We start from the raw sequence: 20,979 nt of genomic DNA, 5'->3' as shown, positions 1-20,979 counted from the left end.
ATCAAGGGGCCGCCTATATAGGCGACCTAAATGGTGTTCTGTGTTTTCTTTGTATGACTGAGTGCCGCCTGCTATGCTTATTACATTGGACATGCTGTTTTACACAGTATGTTGAGGAAGGCACCAGAACCGAATACACCTATTATCAGCGAGTGCCGGGACCATACCGACTATATATATATATATATATATATATATAACAAATGGGGGAACCCTTTCTGCGCTTGAGAAAGTGGCAGCAGCACCTCTGGGGGGTCCTCTGTTAGACAAGACCCAGAATAGAAATGGAAGGAAAGGTGGTTTTCCAGAGGGCGCTAGCCAATAGTTAGACAGAAAAATACCGGTTTTTACCGTTTATTATAAAAATGAACAGAATCCCTTTACAGGGTATCACAAATGCATAAAACTCATATACATAACAAACAATGATAAAATACTGCTTGATACAACAATTGATGTCTGACGTTTACAATTTCACATGAAGTGATGTTCAGATTTGCGAAGAATAGCCCAACGCGTTTCGTCAGAACCTGACTTCATCAGGGGCAGAAAACATAGCCAGCAGACACTGTAGATTTGTAACAATGCAGAAAATAATTAAAATCAAGCACAACATATAATCTCAGTTGAGAATTACAATAGGGATTGAGATCAGGAGGAGGAGATGGAGAAAAGGAGAACGACCAAAAAATGGAAGGAGGAACATCCAGAGAGATGAAAAAAAGACGACCATAATGAGATAAGTGAAACATATCGAGATGGTTTAAATCTATTTAAGATGAAAAAAAGTTGAAAAAAAGGGTTGTAGCCACTCCGGAAACACCACGTGATGGTTTAAGTCAGGAAGTACATACCTATAAGAGTTCTATACCGATAAAGTTTGAAGGTACAATTTCATATAACGGTCCGTTGAAATTTCAAAACTCTATATAGAGACATATTAGGAATATACATATAATGGTATCATCAGTGACCAATTATAAAATTTGAACAGTTTATACAAGTACATAAAGAGTATAACGATCCAGGAAAAAATGTACATACAGTATATAAAGGGTATAACATACCGGAAAAATGTAACGTATCTCAGCAAGCAATTTAAAGGAATATTCTCAGCAGGTAGATCAACTGATAGGTCTCACTACAGGTCAAATCAGGTAATGATTGGATCTGATCAAAGTCTGATAATGAAATGGGCTAGGTGTCAATACCATAATACAATCCAGAGAGATATGCCTGTTCAATCAACAAGTATATAAAAAAACTCAAAATAAGTAACTTACATAGAGAGCCACGGGGAGTAGCTAATGGTGGCGTGGCACCAGAGTAGATAATTGCTTAGTGCTACCAGCAAGTATAGTAGCAGAAGAGCCCAAAGTATTTTCACTACAAAAGAAATTTAAATAGTGTTTTTCAATACAGGAGAAAATTAGACCAGTGCCTAATAACATAGGGTATTATTACTATATAGTAGTTCAGCAGAAAAATGCCTACAAGTGTATAGAAAATAGGAGACTACTTACATAGAAATCAACAGGAAGTATCCAGCATCAGGATTTCACCAGAGTGAGTGATATCTCTGTGTGTCAGGCAAGTATATATAGTGCTTTAGTGATGACATCACTTCCGGGATGGAATATAAAGTATTAAGCTTATAAACCTTACAAGGTAAGGTATAGCAAATAACCAAGTATAATAGAAGTGGCATGTAATGTGTATAGTGGCTCCTAGTACCTAAATAGACTAAGAGTCTAGCTGTATAAGCAGCGTTTTAGATGTGCTGGAACGCAAACAGCGCGCTGTGCGTTCCATTTGGCGGCCATCTTGGATTCTCTACAACTTCCTATGTGAGAGAAGTACACCATAATATAGAGGGCGGATATGACATCGCGCCCTTACAGTTTACACAGTGTGAAGGCGATCTAAGCCTATATTCTATGGGGAATATTATTAAATAGCAAGAGAAAGGTAATATCGATAGTTAATAGTTATATAACATAGGACAGGACAATTTTAGAGATGAAATGGAACGCAAATATAGCGCTGTGCGTTCCATTTGGCGGCCATATTGGATTCTCTACAACTTCCTATGTGAGAGAAGTGCACCATAACCCAAACCCAATGTAGTATATCGAAGAGCCTCTAATTTAAAATCCATCCTGGCGCCCAGCAGACTTAAACCCATCACCGAGGACAAAACTGCTAAAACCCACTTCTTAGTTAAAAAAGCAGGAGTGACATCATGCAATAAATGTATTTGCTGTAAGTTCTTGGAAAAAACCCCTTTTAACCACACTTTTGAAGATGGCCGGTTATATACCATCAAAGATGCAGTCACATGCAATTCTGATCATATCATCTACATGATCACCTGTAGTTGTGGTTTAAGATATATCGGAAAAACCATTAGACAGGCAAAAATCCGAATCCAGGAACATATGCGGAACATCAAAAATAAAGTGAAAATACATAGCTTACCGAGACACTACCTTGAGAAGCATAATTCAATGGTCACAAAAGAAAATTTTTCATTCACCATCCTGGAAAGAATTTCGCCTAACCCCAGAGGTGGTAACAGAGGACAAGATCTAATTAAGAAAGAAAGCTTCTGGATCTATACTCTGGACACTTTAAAACCCAAAGGCCTTAATGAGGGCATAGATGTAGTGGCCTTCATTTGAAGTCCATTGATCATAGATTCGACTATTTCTTTTCCCCACCCCTTAAGTATATCTCCATGGTCACCCCTCTGTTTTCTCTTCTCTTCCCGGCCCCTCAGTAATCATTTTTGAGGTTAAGATACTATTTATACTATTTTCTATATATTATTTATATTGGTTAGATTTGGTTATTTTTTAGTATTGATTACTTTATATCCCTATATATATTTATTTAAAAGGGAATTATGTAAGAAATTTTATAGGTCTTGTAACTATTGTCGTTTTTTTCTTATGTAAATGCCAGTTCAATCAAAACAGGTATCATTTGAATTTTTTGGTATATAAGAATTTTTTCTTATCTCCCCTTTTTTTCAATAAAAAGTCCCATAAATATTGATAGTGAAATCCATTAAAAAATATTTTTTTCTTCAGGACTAGTTGTCCATTCCACATTTCACGATTCCCCTTATTCTAGTAAGAATAGGTTTTCCTCACGGTACTAATTATTTAAACACTCCCACTTGCTGAGGGCAGCACTAATATAGATAGCTGTTGAATACTGTCACATTCACATATTAGATATTGATAATCATATCTTGATTAGATATAGTTATATTCCCTAACTTATATTTCACACTCTTTATAATGAATGAATTTCATTCTAGATTATGTATATATCACAAGATACACGGGATTTGTTATGCGATCTATTAGGTTTCAGAGAATCCATTATTAGATCCTCTCATTATTTTTATTATTTATTTTAAATTATTTGGTAATTCACCCACATTATTAATTCATTAAATTACCCCATATGGCTGCTGAATGGAACGCACAGTGTCCCATTTGCGTCCCATCAGAATTTCCTTAAATCTGTCTCATTTGAGAAATATCCCCTTTCTATAAAAAATCCAATATGGCCACCAAATGGAACGCACAGCGCTATATTTGCGTTCTATTGCTTCTCTAAAATTGTCTTGTCCAATGTTATATAACTATTAACTATCGATATCACCTTTTTTTAGCTATTTAATAATATCCCCCATAGAATATAGGCTTAGATCGCCTTTACAATGTGTAAACTGTAAGGGCGCGATGTCATATCCGCCCTTTATATTATGGTGCACTTCTCTCACATAGGAAGTTGTAGAGAATCCAATATGGCCGCCAAATGGAACGCACAGCGCTATATTTGCGTTCCATTTCATCTCTAAAATTGTCCTCTCCTATGTTATATAACTATTAACTATCGATATTACCTTTCTCTTGCTATTTAATAATATTCCCCATAGAATATAGGCTTAGATCGCCTTCACACTGTGTAAACTGTAAGGGCGCGATGTCATATCCGCCCTCTATATTATGGTGTACTTCTCTCACATAGGAAGTTGTAGAGAATCCAAGATGGCCGCCAAATGGAACGCACAGCGCGCTGTTTGCGTTCCAGCACATCTAAAACGCTGCTTATACAGCTAGACTCTTAGTCTATTTAGGTACTAGGAGCCACTATACACATTACATGCCACTTCTATTATACTTGGTTATTTGCTATACCTTACCTTGTAAGGTTTATAAGCTTAATACTTTATATTCCATCCCGGAAGTGATGTCATCACTAAAGCACTATATATACTTGCCTGACACACAGAGATATCACTCACTCTGGTGAAATCCTGATGCTGGATACTTCCTGTTGATTTCTATGTAAGTAGTCTCCTATTTTCTATACACTTGTAGGCATTTTTCTGCTGAACTACTATATAGTAATAATACCCTATGTTATTAGGCACTGGTCTAATTTTCTCCTGTATTGAAAAACACTATTTAAATTTCTTTTGTAGTGAAAATACTTTGGGCTCTTCTGCTACTATACTTGCTGGTAGCACTAAGCAATTATCTACTCTGGTGCCACGCCACCATTAGCTACTCCCCGTGGCTCTCTATGTAAGTTACTTATTTTGAGTTTTTTTATATACTTGTTGATTGAACAGGCATATCTCTCTGGATTGTATTATGGTATTGACACCTAGCCCATTTCATTATCAGACTTTGATCAGATCCAATCATTACCTGATTTGACCTGTAGTGAGACCTATCAGTTGATCTACCTGCTGAGAATATTCCTTTAAATTGCTTGCTGAGATACGTTACATTTTTCCGGTATGTTATACCCTTTATATACTGTATGTACATTTTTTCCTGGATCGTTATACTCTTTATGTACTTGTATAAACTGTTCAAATTTTATAATTGGTCACTGATGATACCATTATATGTATATTCCTAATATGTCTCTATATAGAGTTTTGAAATTTCAACGGACCGTTATATGAAATTGTACCTTCAAACTTTATCGGTATAGAACTCTTATAGGTATGTACTTCCTGACTTAAACCATCACGTGGTGTTTCCGGAGTGGCTACAACCCTTTTTTTCAACTTTTTTTTCATCTTAAATAGATTTAAACCATCTCGATATGTTTCACTTATCTCATTATGGTCGTCTTTTTTTCATCTCTCTGGATGTTCCTCCTTCCATTTTTTGGTCGTTCTCCTTTTCTCCATCTCCTCCTCCTGATCTCAATCCCTATTGTAATTCTCAACTGAGATTATATGTTGTGCTTGATTTTAATTATTTTCTGCATTGTTACAAATCTACAGTGTCTGCTGGCTATGTTTTCTGCCCCTGATGAAGTCAGGTTCTGACGAAACGCGTTGGGCTATTCTTCGCAAATCTGAATATCACTTCATGTGAAATTGTAAACGTCAGATATCAATTGTTGTATCAAGCAGTATTTTATCATTGTTTGTTATGTATATGAGTTTTATGCATTTGTGATACCCTGTAAAGGGATTCTGTTCATTTTTATAATAAACGGTAAAAACCGGTATTTTTCTGTCTAACTATTGGCTAGCGCCCTCTGGAAAACCACCTTTCCTTCCATATATATATATATATATATGTATATATAAGGTAGGTTAATCTATTTTGCTTGGTAAGTAATTGTGAAATCTTTTTCCACATCTAGTTGTCCAAAAATAAACTTTCCAATTCAAATATACCTTATTAATAGTATTGTTTTATTTTCCAATTTTCAACAGCTAAAATAATACAAATAAGATATTACAGTATTTATTTGTATGTTTTTTTTTTATTGAAATTGGACACTATAATAGTTGAACTTTATAATATGTCATTGCTGGCCAAGGTAACATCACAGTGATATATATTTTACTATAATAGGATCTTCAGTGTCAGTAACAGAAATTTAAAACTATTTTCAAACAATTGCCTTTCATTAAAGCATATTTCAGATAAAGGGGTTCCCCTAATTTGATGGATTATACAATAAGGGGACAACTACAACTTTGTTTTAGTTAAATAAATCATTAGAAGGCATTCTGTAATACAGCCAATAAATTCAGTTGCAATGATATTTTTCCATGAATATATAGGATACATTCTTATCAATGTTGGTGCAGTGAACAAAATGGCTGCCCTTATTATACGTGTACTTTAGGTAGGGAGGAGTCATACTTTAATCTAAACAGGCTGTAAAAATGTCATTATGATTTTGCATTTCAGCATTGAACAAGTTGCTTGTGTGTTCATATTTTGTTTCAGGCATATATTTATGAAACACGTTCCAGTACATATCTGCAAAAGCTCACAAAGCACTCAGAATCGGTCATCAATGTGGCATTTAATCCATCTTCCATACAGGTATGTTTTCTGATATTTTTAATATGATATATGTACTAGGTAATTACTTAAGAAAAGTGTTTCTTCCAACCAACATGTGAAATATATTTATGAAAATATAAGATGTGAGTATTAAAAAGTAAAGCAGGTGCCATTGCTTGTAAGGGTTTGTTTGATTACACATATTGGGCTTGATTCTGAGGTGCTCGCAGTTTTGATTTGTTCGCAGCTGGCAGATATTGTGTGTGCTGCACATGCGGTTGAGCCAGACTGTACATGTGTTGCAATAAATGTCACTGCAGTGGCTAAAACGTAGGTGTGTTGCAACCATTTTGGGGGTATCTTACAGCCAACAACTGCATCTTCAGATTTTTGGAAGTTTGAAAGAAGTTTGGAAGTACCTGTGTCCTTTATTTCTCCTTGGTGCACATTCCCTGGACAGATATTCAGGTGTGCAGTGCATGCGGATGGATGGATGGGTAGGTAAGTTTGGAAGGATAAAAATGGACTATGTGACTTTGCAATAATTAAATAGTATTTATTCACCAATGGTTAAAAACAATAATGTTCCATAATGGTCAAATGTAGTCCAAGTAAGTATGGCAGGTTAAATGAGGGTCGGTGTGTCAAAAACGTTATGCCATATTTAGGATTTTCTCAACGGCAATGTATTTCCTTATTTAAACCTACCTCTGTAACCCCTGTAATTGTCACCTTTCAGGCCTTCTGCTCTGAAAAGAGAAGAGGGAAACTTTTTCTGAGCATTTGAATTCAGTGTTCAGTTGAGTAGAGCAGAGGTGTGGGGCTCAAGGGAAAGGTCACAGTGAGAGCTTTTGGGGCCTCAGACAGAGAAGCCTTGGCATTGTCAAGGTCCACCCACTTCCCAGCCATATTGTGACCCCCTTATAACCACTGTAATTCAGCTACAATTTGTGCTGAGCGATCTGTATTGGTGAGAACACTAGCGATTAGACAAAATCTAGTCAGGCCACCACCGTTGCTATTGCCTGTACACACGGAGCAGTCTGTGCTAACTTTCTAAGTGATCTAGACAGATCGCTTCGAAAATAGCCCAAAATTGCTATGTGTGTATAGGGCTCTAAAAATGCAGATTTTTTTTTTATTTTTATATAATGGACTGGGACTAACTTTGCAGACCTTCAGCTTCCTAGGGAACTTCATGCGCAGTGTTGCATCCCTATTTTTGAATCTCTCAACCCTTCTCTTAGCTAATGGTTTTGCCTCCTGCATTCAGTATCATGACCTCCTTTTGCTTCTCCTTTTTTTCTATAATTATGGAACCGCTATCTGCTAGGTTGTGCTACAATCCTAGCATCCATGATATCTGCATTGGCCCAATTGATAACATGGTTGCCTTATATGGGGAAGATCTTATAATGGGTACACACGGTGCGATTTGGCTTGCGATTTGACCCTGATTCAATTGGGATTGAATCGGGATCGAATCAAATGGTATGCAAAATGCATTTGATTTGACTATATAGTACAGATCTGTACTATATAGTCTTGCCTGACACTTATTCAACGCATCCTTAGAACAGCTAACTGTGCCATTATAGATCCCCTTCTGCCTCGTCCCTTCATAACTCAATTTTGCACACTACTGTATAACTTAGAGCATGTTACTAGTTATCTGCATGAAAAACCCCACAAATGTAGTAGTATTTGGTCCCTCAGGATCACTGCTGTATGCAGACAACCTTCCACCCTTTTCTTCTATCCCTTATTAGCACTGCTCTTTCTCCCTTTTTTATGTCGAAAACAAGTCAACTTTTTTATATACTGAAGCTAATCCAATCCTACAATATTTTATGTTTATGTTTTAATTTTCAAAATACGGTTGTGACAGATCAAAGATTCTAAATGAGGAAGGTCCAAAAAATCTCACCTACTGTGTGTGGTTCAAGGTGCATGTCAGTATTATATTACAAATGTTATTAAGAAATAGAAGTTCTGCAGGGGTATACTTTATATTTGTGATATATTGCGTTTCATATATTATATGAATAGATATTACATGTATCTACAAATTGAACTGGGTGCCAAATGACACTTGCTTTGGTTTTGTGTTATTTCTACAGTTTGCCCATTGCTTTACACTCACTGAAGAACCCTCCGTACCATGAAAAAGTATACATTTCCCATGTCTACCCTGCCCCTACTGTAGAACCACCCTGTCAGTGAATTAGATTTCTCAGTCTTTCACTGAACTACAATACTGCACTATCTACCACCATCATTTCTAATCATTTTTTTAAGGATACATTGGTGCTTAAGTAACAAACATCTTGACTTGGTCGAAACTTTACTAACTCTCCCTTTCTGGGAAAGTCCTGCTTCAAACCAGGATTGAATAACCATTCCTGTGGTCTTTTTTATTTTTTTGCAATGTGTTTGACCATGGGGTGCACAATACACTGTTTGCCTCTCTCACAGAACAATTGAGTTTGCCAAATAAGCATTTTACATGTACAGTATCTACAGGTCATACACTTTATACAGTCATTACTCCAGATATACCAATCTGCTCAGGGCATTGATTCAATTGTCTCTCTCTCTGTTCAACAACCCATGTTAGGCGTTATAAAATTCATCATCAATACTGTAAACTCTTAACTCCAGGAGCTGAGGCTGTGTACCCACACATATTCTAAATGGCCCTTCGATATTCCTGCCCTTAAAACATTTGAAATCGGTGACCCAAGAAGTTTAACTTAGGATAATTAGGTACTTATATGGGTACTCTTTACCTAGAACGGCGCCCACGATGTCCATCGGGGGTAAAAAATCGCGGGCATCGCATGCACTAAAAAAACGGGTGCGACGCGATGCCCGCGTTTTCCCATAGGGATCAATGTTAAAAGTGTCAATGGACGCAATTTTTGTGTTCAATGCCTCAATGCCCGCGATTTTTCCATAGGAAACAATGTTAAATGGGCCACAGAGCCCTAATAGTCCCCCTGAAGTCAGAAATGGCCCCCACAATTGTTAACGCCACCCCACGATCAACGTGAACCCGAAGAGTGGCGAGCGCAGCGAGTCCGCGAGGGGCGGCGGTACGCGTCATCCAACCTTTTCATACCCCCACTATCCACGTCGGCGTGGAGTTGAGAATAGAATAGTGTGGCGAGCGCAGCGAGCCACCGAGCCCGAAGCGTGGCGAGCGCACGCGGATACCTGTGAAGCCCGCGAAGTGATGCGTTTACCTGTGAAGGTATCCGCGTCCCCTCGCCACACTTCGGGCTCGGTGGCTCGATGCGCTCGCCACACTATTCTATTCTCAACTCCACGCCGACGTGGATAGTGGGGGTATGAAAAGGTCGGAGGACGCGTACCGCCGCCGCTCGCCACGCTTCGGGTTCACGTTGATCGTGGGGTGGCGTTAACAATTGTGGGGGCCATTTCAGACTTCAGGGGGACTATTTGGGCTCTGTGGCCCATTTAACATTGTTTCCTATGGAAAAATCGCGGGCATTGAGGCATTGAACACTAAAATCGCGTCCATTGACACTTTTAACATTGTTCCCTATGGGAAATCGCGGGCATCGCGTCGCACCCGTTTTTTTGGTGCATGCGATGGCCGCGATGCCCGCAATGGGCGCCGTGCTAGGTAAAGAGTACCCTTATATGTTAGTTGGGCGCCTACTAAGCTATTTGCTTAGTTTTACGCGTCCCCTCGTGGGGCTCGCTGCGCTCGCCACGCTTCACATTAATATGGCATACATGTCCCATGCCCCAGGTTGGCACATGGTCCCAGATGAACTGGGTAATTGCCCTAAATGTGGTACTCAAGAGGTATCCTTTTTTAATTAAATCTGGGTGTGTGGTACAATCAATTTAATTTGGTACAAATTATTTTGCTTTGTCAACCATTCATTCCTTGTTTATTTCTACATTTTGCTGACTGGGACTTGGTTCCCTAAAGCAAATGTATCATCACCATTTAACGATACTTTTAGCAGCTGTCAGAAAGCTAATTTGAAATAAACAGATCTCAAGTTCTTCCCTACACGCTCTGAAACCAAACTAATTATTCTGGAAGTTCTGTACTCTGAACATCAAGCCACACTCCCAGACATGGAGCGTGGTGTCACAAGATTTATTTTTCAAAATGGAGTACTTATTTTAACAGCCTTGATGAGTTGATGCTAGCACACTTATAACAATTGTTCAAATCTACTTATTGGTGTCCGATGCTGCAAATTACAAGATGGAGCCTTCTTCAACTCACCTGTTGTTCTCACCTGCAATACAATACATAGAACAATACAGTAGGGGATTAGCATAGGATTAAGTCCGACAGCTCTGGCTCACTTAATTAAAGGGCTAGAAATGAATGGCGCTATCTACGTAATTAGACTGTTTTTCCTATACTGTAGTTCAAAATTTAGGTTAACCAATCTGAATATATCACACTGATTGATAGCAGTATTTCAACCATCATCTTGTCTTCCCATCCCTGATGTTTTATCCCCCCCCCCCCCGATCCATAGTCTATGTTTCTTATTAGATTTATTTAATATATGTTGTGTTTAATATATGGGGTGGTATCTATATTTATTGTCATACCTTGTAGTATGCTTCTTATAATGTCTCAAATACCAGGTTTTCAGCCTTACATTGAAAATAGATGTATTTGTACGCTATTACATTTTGTTCTCTACATACCTAGCAGTGGTGGAACTACCATTGGTGCAGCAGGAACATGGCACCAGGGCCCATGGTGACTAAGAGGACCACTGCTGCCCTAACCAGCAATTAGTTATTGAGAACTTGGGTCAATAAAGTGTTTTGAAAACAAAAAATATTGTACTGCTCCTATTAGACTCATTTATGGGTTAAATTATTCAGCATTAAAAAATCTAGTTCAATATATGATCCTTTATAAGGCCTATAAAAGGCCTATGTTAAATTAGATATGCAGGCATATCGGGGATGTGAAAAAATATGCATAGAATGGTAACAAAAAAGGGGAATATTTATCAAAGATTGGAGAGAGACCAATCTGCCTTCAACTGTCATTTTACAGGCTGTTTGAAAAATTGATAGGAGCAGATGGGTTGGCATTTTATCTCTGTCCACTTTATCTTTCACCAAGCTTTGATAAATCGCTCCCAAAATGAGAAGAGCAAGAACACAGCAAGTAAAAATTAATTTTAGCTAACATCTTCAAGTGAATGTAGGTACCAAAATAAAAATGTGGTCATATTTGCCTACTTCTCCAAATTGACAGGGAAGCTCCGGAAAATCAGGCCATTGGAAAGGTAAACAAATCTCCCGGATTCAGCCTTACCTCCCTTCAGCCTCCCGCAACCTTTTCACCCAGCAACTGATGTTGTGATTTGTGCTAAAGTGCATCGATTTTTAGCTTCATACTACCACAGCCTGCTTTACAATGCCTGTAATGTGAGCATTGTATGGGGGCGGCGGGGCCACAATAATGTGATTGCATTTCTACCCCCCAGACCACACATTTTTCAGAGTGCAGCCCCCTTTTGAGCTTACCTGGCTGCTCACTCCTGGTGCCAGCAGCCAGAAAGTCGGCAGGTACAGGGACATTGCAATGATCCCACAGACCCTGTGGCAGCTTGGGGAGTCAGCACTGGCGGAGCCTGTCTGGAGCACCAGGTTGCTTCTCTGCCGTCAGGCCGGAAAGTGGTGCCTGTCTGCTTAAGCAGTGGAGGCATCACAGCGGCATAGCCTCCTTCCTTCTCTCCACCCTCCAGGGGAGCTGCTGCATGCTTGCACCCCCAAAGTGAAAAAAAAGCCCTGATACAGAGAATACCGTCAGTGGCTCCGTACATACCATAACTCATTCCCCTTAACCCTCCATCTCCAAATCCTAACCCTCCTTGCTAGTGCCTAACCATAGCCCTTGTACCCGCTGCCTAAACCTAACCCGCCAACCCACAAATTAACCCCAATCCCACCTTGTAAATGCCTAATCCTAGGCTCCCCCCCCCACACCCTAACCATAAATATCCCCCACTATTGCCTAAATCTACCTCCCCTTCCCCTTCCTTACCCTACCCTAGCATATAAACTTGGGATGTCAGTAGTCAGTATTCTGGCGTTGGCATCCTAATGTGTTTCAGAGTTTCATCGCTGGTGTTCTGATGGCAGTCAGGAGGACATCCTTGGTATGCTGAATGCTGGCATCCTGACCACCAGGATGCTGCCTGCATCTAATATATATTATTGGCATTACAATGCATGGCATAATATGTAATGGGCATTACCACGTGTGGCATAATACGTAATGGGCATTATGGTGTGTGGAATGGGCATTACAATGTGTGGCATAATGTGTAATGGAAATTACAGTGTGTGGCATGTGTAATGGGCATTACATGGTATGGCATGTGTAATGGGCATTACGGTGCATGGTGTAATGTCTATGGGGCAGTACAAGAAGGAGGGAAAATGCCAAAAAGGGGCAATGCCTGGGCATGCAGGTTGTTGGGATATAGGACCTTATTCTGGTTGACTCGCAAGGCTGCAAATTTCGCAGCCTTGTGAGTCCCCCAGACATCGCCCGCACGGATGCCCCCCCCCACCTCACAATCCGTGATCACCTGCATAGCTGCGAATGGATGATATGTATAATCATCCATTCGCAGCCTTGGGTGCAGGGGGGAAACTTCGATGGTGTCTCAGATCTCCAAGTGCCTTGTGCAGGAAGCGGGTGGGTAGCTGACATCCACTGACGTCAGTTGCCCGCCCCCCCCATTCCCATAAAACTCTGGGCATTCCCATGGGCTATGCCCCCCGTTGCCACACCACGCCCCCCTGCCCGCACGCTGAGGACCAATGCAATTAGAATAACCCTCATAAGGTAGTCTTTCCCTGTAAAGTCATAAGGTCACACCCTTTGCAGTGAGATCACCCATCCTTTTCAGATTGTGCATGCCAAAGGTGTCTGCGGATATTTTTAAAAGGGGGGGGGGGGTGGATAGACGGACGGACATTTTTACTGTTCGCTCTGGAAGCCATATTGTCTAGAAACTTCTAGAGGGGGGTTTGGCGCCAGAACGTTCTTTGGCAGGAGGGGAGCAAAAGTTACAGTTATGGAACCGGCCAGGGTTGTTTTTACCTGCAGGCACAGATACACTTTTAAATGTTACGGAGAGATACAGTTATAGTCCTGTTAAGTTATTCTTGTATACACTAATTCTTGGGACATACCGGCAGTGTATCAGTGTGTAAGGTTACTGCAGTTCATGTGAAACTATTTTGGCACACAAATAAATGCTTAATTACTTTTTCCATTTACTGTTACATTGCCAATTATTATTATCGTAGTCCATTGTGAGGGGGTATTAATAGCGTAATAACTGCCTTACTTAACACCTCGATGAAAAACAGACTGTACATATTGTCAGGAGCAGACTTAGGGGTCAGGGTGCCCCAAGGCACAACAGTAACGGGCTTCCCTCGGCCAAATTATTATTTTCATTGTTTGGTTATAAGCTCTCATTTAATGATTGGCAACATAATATATTTATAAAAAAAGGCATGAACGTCATTTCATTTTTAATTACAGATGTAGCCACATAATCTTTGCCATGCCAATTGCGACATACATGGCGATGGACATGATCCCCTCACCACGCACGTGCATCTAATTTGCTCCAGTAGCTCATAGAAAAGCATTGAGCGGTAATGTAGCAGCGTGGCATTTTTGCACCGTGGGTGCGATTTTGGTGCACCAAACATGCATGGGAATTTGCCAGGGCATGACCTGCCTCAGACCCTATTTACACTGCACTTTAACCTGTGTTATTCCCGGGTCATGCCCTTTTACACTGAAAGCTGATCAGCCCTGCTTTTCCTTGCTGCTGTCATAAAAATGGCCTTTTTGGGCTGTGTAAGAGGTTGCAAAAAAAGGGATCAGGGAGGGGTGGGGTCTGCTCCCAGCATTGCAGCAAAGATGGCAGACGGGGTAGCTGTGTTTTACTTTCCGCTGTATTTTTCAGTTTCAGCAATAGAGAGTTTAAAGTACCTTCTCACACTATGCTACCTACTGCAGACTTGGAGGAGGAGGGCACAATTCTTGTCTGAGAGGTCTAGGTCTCGATGCCAATATTTGTGCCAGTGAAGAACGCTAATATTATTTAGCCTTACCACCATTTTTAGACTGATGACCATGCGTGATCGGAGGATCTGGGTCAGAGACTGGTGCCACAGAGATGCTTTCATGCAGACTGTGGAAGCTTTCAGGAGGAGCAGTGGATGGCACACTTCAGGATGTACCCACCCACTACTGGCAGCCCATCGCCCCAAATGGAGATTAGCCATTGCCCTTTTGTGGTATGCTACCCCTGGAGACTACAGCACACACTCCTGTTTATTTGGAGTTGGGATTGGCACATTCTGCAGGATCATCTACCAGGTGACACAGGCCTTTGCGAATACCCTGTACCAGTGGTTCATCGGTTTGCTGAAAGGACAGCACCTTAATGATACCATCCAAAGCTTCCTGAGGTGTGGTTATGCACAGTGTGCTGGTGCTATAGATGGGGACCCACATCCCCATCATTGCGCCCTGTGACAGCCTCACGGACTACTATTACAGGAAGGGGGTGGCATTCCATTATACTTCAGGCTGTTGTGGACCACCAATACTGGTAAGTACATATTTACTGTTAATTTAATGTGAATCTTTGTAAATTGTATTTTTTTTAGCTATAACAATAAAACACTTTTTTAGCTATAACAATTAAATCTTAAGTTTTACAGGTGTCTTCATTGGATGGCCTGGGTGGGCTCATGACACCAGAGTTCGCTGACTCTCAGCTGTATGAGATTACTGAGGACAAGCGGGGTGAATGGCTGTTCCCTAGACAGGTAAAAATATATTGTACATTTTTTTTTCTCCTTTGATGGACCCATGTATTTTTGGCTAACACAAATATTCTGCTGTGGTTTAAACGTGACATATTGCTTATCTTCATGACCCCCTATAACTATGCCCTTATGCCTCCTCTGTATTAATAGTGACATTCACTAATAGAAATTGCTCTTCATAGATGAGGTGGAAATCCCGGTCCACATCATTGGGGATGCTGCATACCCTCTACTACATTGACTCATGAAGCGTTACACCCAACATGTAGAGTTGTCCCTGGAAAAGATCACCTACACCCTAAGTTCTGTTCGAATTGCAGTGGAAAACGCCTTTGGACGTTTAAAAGGTCGTTGGCGCTACCTGATGAAGAGTAATGATGTGGACCTACAATTAATGCCCCACGTAGTTGCAACCTGCTGCCTTCTATATGACATTTTTGCAAAATTCAAATGGACCACTTTCTTCCAGAGTGGAATGTGCAGTACACTGAGGGCAATCCTGATGCAGCAGATTATGATGGGGACCATGATTACAGTGCAATAAGAATCAGGGCCACCACTGCAGCAAACCTTCCCTCAATGGTTTAAAATAAAAAGCGTTCATAATCTTCAAGCTTTTTGTCTTTATTAAGCTAAAAATTTACATAAAAGTTTTCATACATTTGTAATCTTTATATATAGATGTTACACATTCTATGAATGAAAGATAATGATGCAGTGGCGTAACTACATATACAGCACCCCCTCATAAGTTAACACTCCCCCCCCCGAAAAGTTAACGCCCTCCTTACTCCGTTGCCGCCTCTAACCCGGACACGCAGATCTGTCGGGTCCCCGGCTCTCCACTGCGGGACAATGGCGGCCCCAGGCGGGATGCGGGAACGTCCCCGAATACCAGGACAACAGTAAACTGTCGGGTTCCCGGCTCTCGCAGCTACACCTGCTAATAAAAAGTGACACTCGGAAAATGGCTGCCCCCATGATGCAGACAGTTTTTGAGGATGCTAGTATTCTATGTATGATAAAACATTGTGTCTCCCATATCCAAAGTCAATAATATTTCAAATTCAAAAAATAATGAAATTACCTTCAGGCATTTGGGGAGACCTGTATAACCATTCTTAGGACTCATGTCATTCTGAGTCCTATCATAAGTTATTTGGTTCATTGGTTTTTGTTGTGATATATATATATATACAGTATATATATATATATATATATATATATATATATGTGTGTGTGTGTGTGTGTGTGTGTGTGTGTGTGTGTCTGTATGTGTTTTACCCTATAGAAGTCTTTAGGTCAAATTTATAGTAGCCTATAGGGTAATGGTGGCTTCACATTTGAACATCAGATATCAGCTACAATCAAAGCAGGTATCAGCCACAATTAAATCCTCATACTTTCATCTAAGGAACATATCCAGAATCAAGCACTGCATTTGTAGCCCTGTTTCAGCCACATAACACCCATTCTCTACTCCCTCCGCTAACTACCTGTAAGATGTCGAATCACGTTCAAGTTTGGCTTACTGATTTTAAAGCTTTTCATGACCCAGTCCCAAAGTTCTTGAAGCAGCTTCTCATTCCTTATTGCCCTGCTCATTTACTATGATCTGTAGATGAAGGACTATTAAATGTCCCTGAACCCCCCTCATCTGGGGTTTGAACTTTTAGCTTTGTGGCTCTGCGCAGTTAGAGAGTTCCAAAAACAGTATCAAGATTTTCTTCTTCACTCAGCAATTCACTAATATCTTCTGTTAAACTTTTTGTAATTTTTGCTATAAAGGCAAATGTACAGCACTTGTATTATAAAATTATAGTAATTTCTAGTAGCTTTACTTTCATTAACCAGTGACCATCGTGCAGTGTGGGTCAGAGACCTGAACCAGGAATCTATTACACTGCTTCAAGCTCTACTCCAGAACGGGCTCTAATTGGAACTTTTTTCCTACCAAGAGATTTTTAGTAAATTCTCATGAAAATTGTAATATTAACTTTAAGAGTTTGTGATAAATATTAAAAAATATTGATTGTGATATTGATGCCCTTTGAATTGTTGGCACCACAAGGTCTAAAAGAGACCATGCGGCTATAACGTAATAATAATACAGAACACGCATCTGTGTTCTTTTACTTTCAGAGTTATATACAGGTAGTACATACACACTGTACATACTGTAGTATTAATTGTGATGTATATAAACTATTATGCCTATAAATCATTGATAAATGGGTTGGTGACAAAGTGGACTTTATCCATAATTTTAAGTTTTTACTTAGAGAAAGAAAAAATATTTTAAACTGCTGTTTACAGAAATTTCAGATTAAAAACACATTGTCAAGATGTTCACAATAGGACATATTTTCCTTCCACTTAAAAGAATGTTTAGAACAAATGAACATTTGATTAAATTATGCAGCCAAAATGATTTTCATTACCAAATGGCAAGGCAGTCCTAAATCACAGAGAGGTAAAGTTCACATTCCAGCTCTCAGCGTCAATATATGTATATATAATTATATTTTCTCTTTTTTTTTTCCCAGTCTGGCACTCTGTCGCAGCCAAGTTTACATTGCGTAATAAACTAACAGTCTGCTACAGGCTGATGTTGGAGATGCTGCATTTCAGTGACAGAACGTTTCAGTGGTAGAGAGTATAACCTTCATTCATAATCCCACGAATCCACATTTTTACAAGTTTACACGCTTTTTGTGTCGATGTAGTGGTGCACAGTTGCACTTCTGTTTTGTATCACCGCATAGATTTGGACGCATCACAGATTCTCATCTCTCAGCCACACCATTAACTAAAAAATACAATTGTGTTTATACGCTAAAGCTTAATTGATGATATGCAGATACAAGACAAATATAAACACAGGGAAAGCTCAAACAAACATCTTCTTTATCCAAACAACTTTAGCTAAAAATGTGTTAAATATGAATAGATTCTCAACACAGGGACAAGTTTTTTAAAACACGGCCAGGCCAAGGTTCTGCGTCTTCTGAAAAGACTTCCAGGTCCCTGCTAAGCAATTCTGCCAGTCATTCCGAGTAAGCTGTGCTATGCCGTATAACTAAAAATCTCAATGTTTCCAAAAGGCTCATGAGATAGGTCTGCACTTTCCTCCTACTTAGCAAGCTTATGCCCTTCATAAGGCCGAGCAGGTCCATCATGAGTTTGGTAACTAAGATGAATTAGTGTAGTTCTATACACTACACTAGATTACTGCAGCTAATAGAATTTTCCCCAAAGAGTAGTTTATCTGATAGCTCATGTACTCCAAATAGTACAAGGTACAGATAGGGGGCCTCATTCAGACTTGATCGCAGCGTACATTGCGAGAGCTGAAGTGTATAGCTTTACTAGGGTAACAGACCACTGGCCGCTTGGATCACATTAAGTTATCATCACAGGACCTTCACATGAGCGTAAAATACAAATAACATCATTATAATAGAGGGGGAATCCAATTATCCCCATTAACTGTTCAAAGCGACCTAATATCGCAATTTATGAACAATGATCTGTATCCAGTAAGAGGTTGTTTTTTTGTCCAAAAATTGATCTTTAATGGCATGTAAGCGCATGGGATGCCGGATAAGTTCCCGATCCCATGTGTTATTGCGGCTCATAATATCCGATAAGTGCTGGTGTTATATAATATTGGCCCTATTACCACTCAAAACAGAGCCCATGTTTGTAAAAAAATAACTTCCTTTGTTACTTTCTAGCCAAACAAAACTTTTTAAGATAATCATTAAGCCTAAATACCTGTATCTTCTCTAGGATTCAGTATATATCTGTAGGGGAGTGTCAAAGGCTGTTGATCTTATAGGTTACTAATTTGTTTGGGGTGATAAACGTGTCTGTGTTAGACCCAGGGCCGTCTTAACAGCATTGTGGGCCCCTGGGCAAAGCAATGCACTGGGGCCCTTACCCATTCTCCCCTCCTAAGGGTGGGAGGTGCTATCATTAGCAGCTTTGATGTCCCACAGGTGACAAGGAGTGCTCTATCTTCCATTCAACATGTAGGACCTGGAGCAGTAACTTCTGTTAATTACTCCTTTACTGCACAGGTGGTGGGAGGGCGAACACTAACGTGTGGAAGGGGGCACTGAGCTGAATGAAGGGTCCCTTGTAAATGACTTCCAGGGAGGTATGGGGTGTTTTATATGCAGGGGAGGGTTGGATAATGGAGTGGGCTTAATATTCATCATTTTCCGGTGGAAGGGCAGCTTGTTTGATTGCAGATATCGCCATTATCTGGAAACAGATTTCTTAGCCTTCAATAGTATAAAAACCTAGAGTCCCAACTTTCAGGAGGTACTGGGAACATGGGGATCAGCGATCAGGAGCCAGAGCAATCCATTGACAAAAATATAAAACTGTACACCCGACATTTGGAGCTGGAGCAGGGATCGGCTGCTGGAAGGCTGATATCTCTGGTTCTGGGCAAGACCGAGACAAGCCCCTAGAGTCGACAGAAATGGGGGAGTCCCAGCTTTTGGAATATACTCTCAGAAAAACTCTAAGTCAGAGAGAACTTGAGAAATATGACTGGGAAGTGCAATTAGCAGGTTGGATGTGGACTGCTGCTTTGAAGGTGGATATCTCCTGTTCCCCAGGGGCGATTTTAAAAATTCTGGTATCCCTGGAAAAAGGGGATCATCAGCTATCAGCATAGAGCCCTTATACACCTGGGGCCCCTGGGCAAGTGCCCATTAAGCCCATACAAAAGACGGCCCTGGTTAGACCCTCATTCAGCGTGATGTTTGCAGGCAGCTTTGGAGCTGGCCGTTTCAGGGCAGCTTGCAAGTCCAATTAAACTGTATTTCACAATGTACAGTATGCAGCCCTGATGATAATCAGACAACCATGCACATGCTTTGTGCACTGTGCGCATGAGCAGGGGTCCCCCTGCGAACAAAGCCAGTGATGGGCCCTTTGCAAGTTGATTCACCGGCAGGGGCCATTTGTAGGCAGCACCCCAGCATTTTCTTGGAGTGCCACCGACAAACGCAGATGGATCCCGACAGTGGGGAGGGAGGGCGGCTGACATAAACGCGATGATGCACACAGGTGGGAAGTCCATTTGATGTTAAGTGGCTACAAATGGATGTCCCCATCTTCGCATGGCTATGATCATATTGGGGCTGGGCACAGAGGCGGGTTTTCTCTCTGGTGGGTGGCTACCTGTTCACTGGGCTATAAAGATTCACAGTGTATGATCATTATTGATGTTAACTTAATAAACTTTATATATACTGTTTATATATTGTCACAAAATGAAGGTTAACAGCGCTCTCCAGCCAGACCTTGTCGTACCTGCGCTGTCCATCACCCACTGTCCCAGCTGGCATTCCATTGTTGAAAATGCGTCATTCTGCCTCAGCTACCTGTCTGGACACTGTGTGTCACTGCAGGCCACATTACGCCAACATTCCCCACCAGGTCTCTCCATGGGCAGCACCATGACACTTCCTGGTCTGCTCCAGCACAAGAACCAGTCAGGAGACAGATCCTAGTCAGAGTTCCACTCCAGCCAATCAGCCCTGAACAGGAGGTATAAAGTCCAGCTCCAGGCACTGGTAGTTGTCAGTGCTTTGTTGTCTGTCAGTGTGTAGAGAGCTCCAGCCTTACTCAGTTTCTTAAAAACACAGTGCAGTTCCAGCACTATCCTGCTCTACTGGAATCCCCAGCTTCAAGTTATCTTACTATCCTTCACTGCTGGAATCCCCAGCTT

General features: G+C 40.6%; 1 protein-coding gene across 4 annotated transcripts in view; it reads left to right on the top strand.

The window, feature by feature from the left end:
* Positions 1-20,979, top strand: part of WDR27 (WD repeat domain 27) — a 323,892-nt gene that overhangs the window by 191,768 nt on the left and 111,145 nt on the right. For all 4 annotated transcript variants that reach the window (XR_014471639.1, XM_083176279.1, XM_083176277.1 and 1 more), the window contains one exon: positions 6,285-6,383. Coding sequence is in view for 3 of the 4 variants with exons in the window: in XM_083176279.1 (XP_083032405.1) it covers positions 6,285-6,383 (99 nt within the window). In the remaining variant the exon portion in view is untranslated. Of the gene's footprint in view, positions 1-6,284; positions 6,384-20,979 lie in introns of those variants that run through there.

Source organism: Crinia signifera, chromosome 3 (assembly GCF_055691185.1).
Source record: "Crinia signifera chromosome 3, ASM5569118v1, whole genome shotgun sequence".
NCBI lineage: Eukaryota > Metazoa > Chordata > Amphibia > Anura > Myobatrachidae > Crinia > Crinia signifera.
Note: the sequence above shows the minus strand (reverse complement) of the source record. Positions and strands in the feature narration are given on the sequence as shown.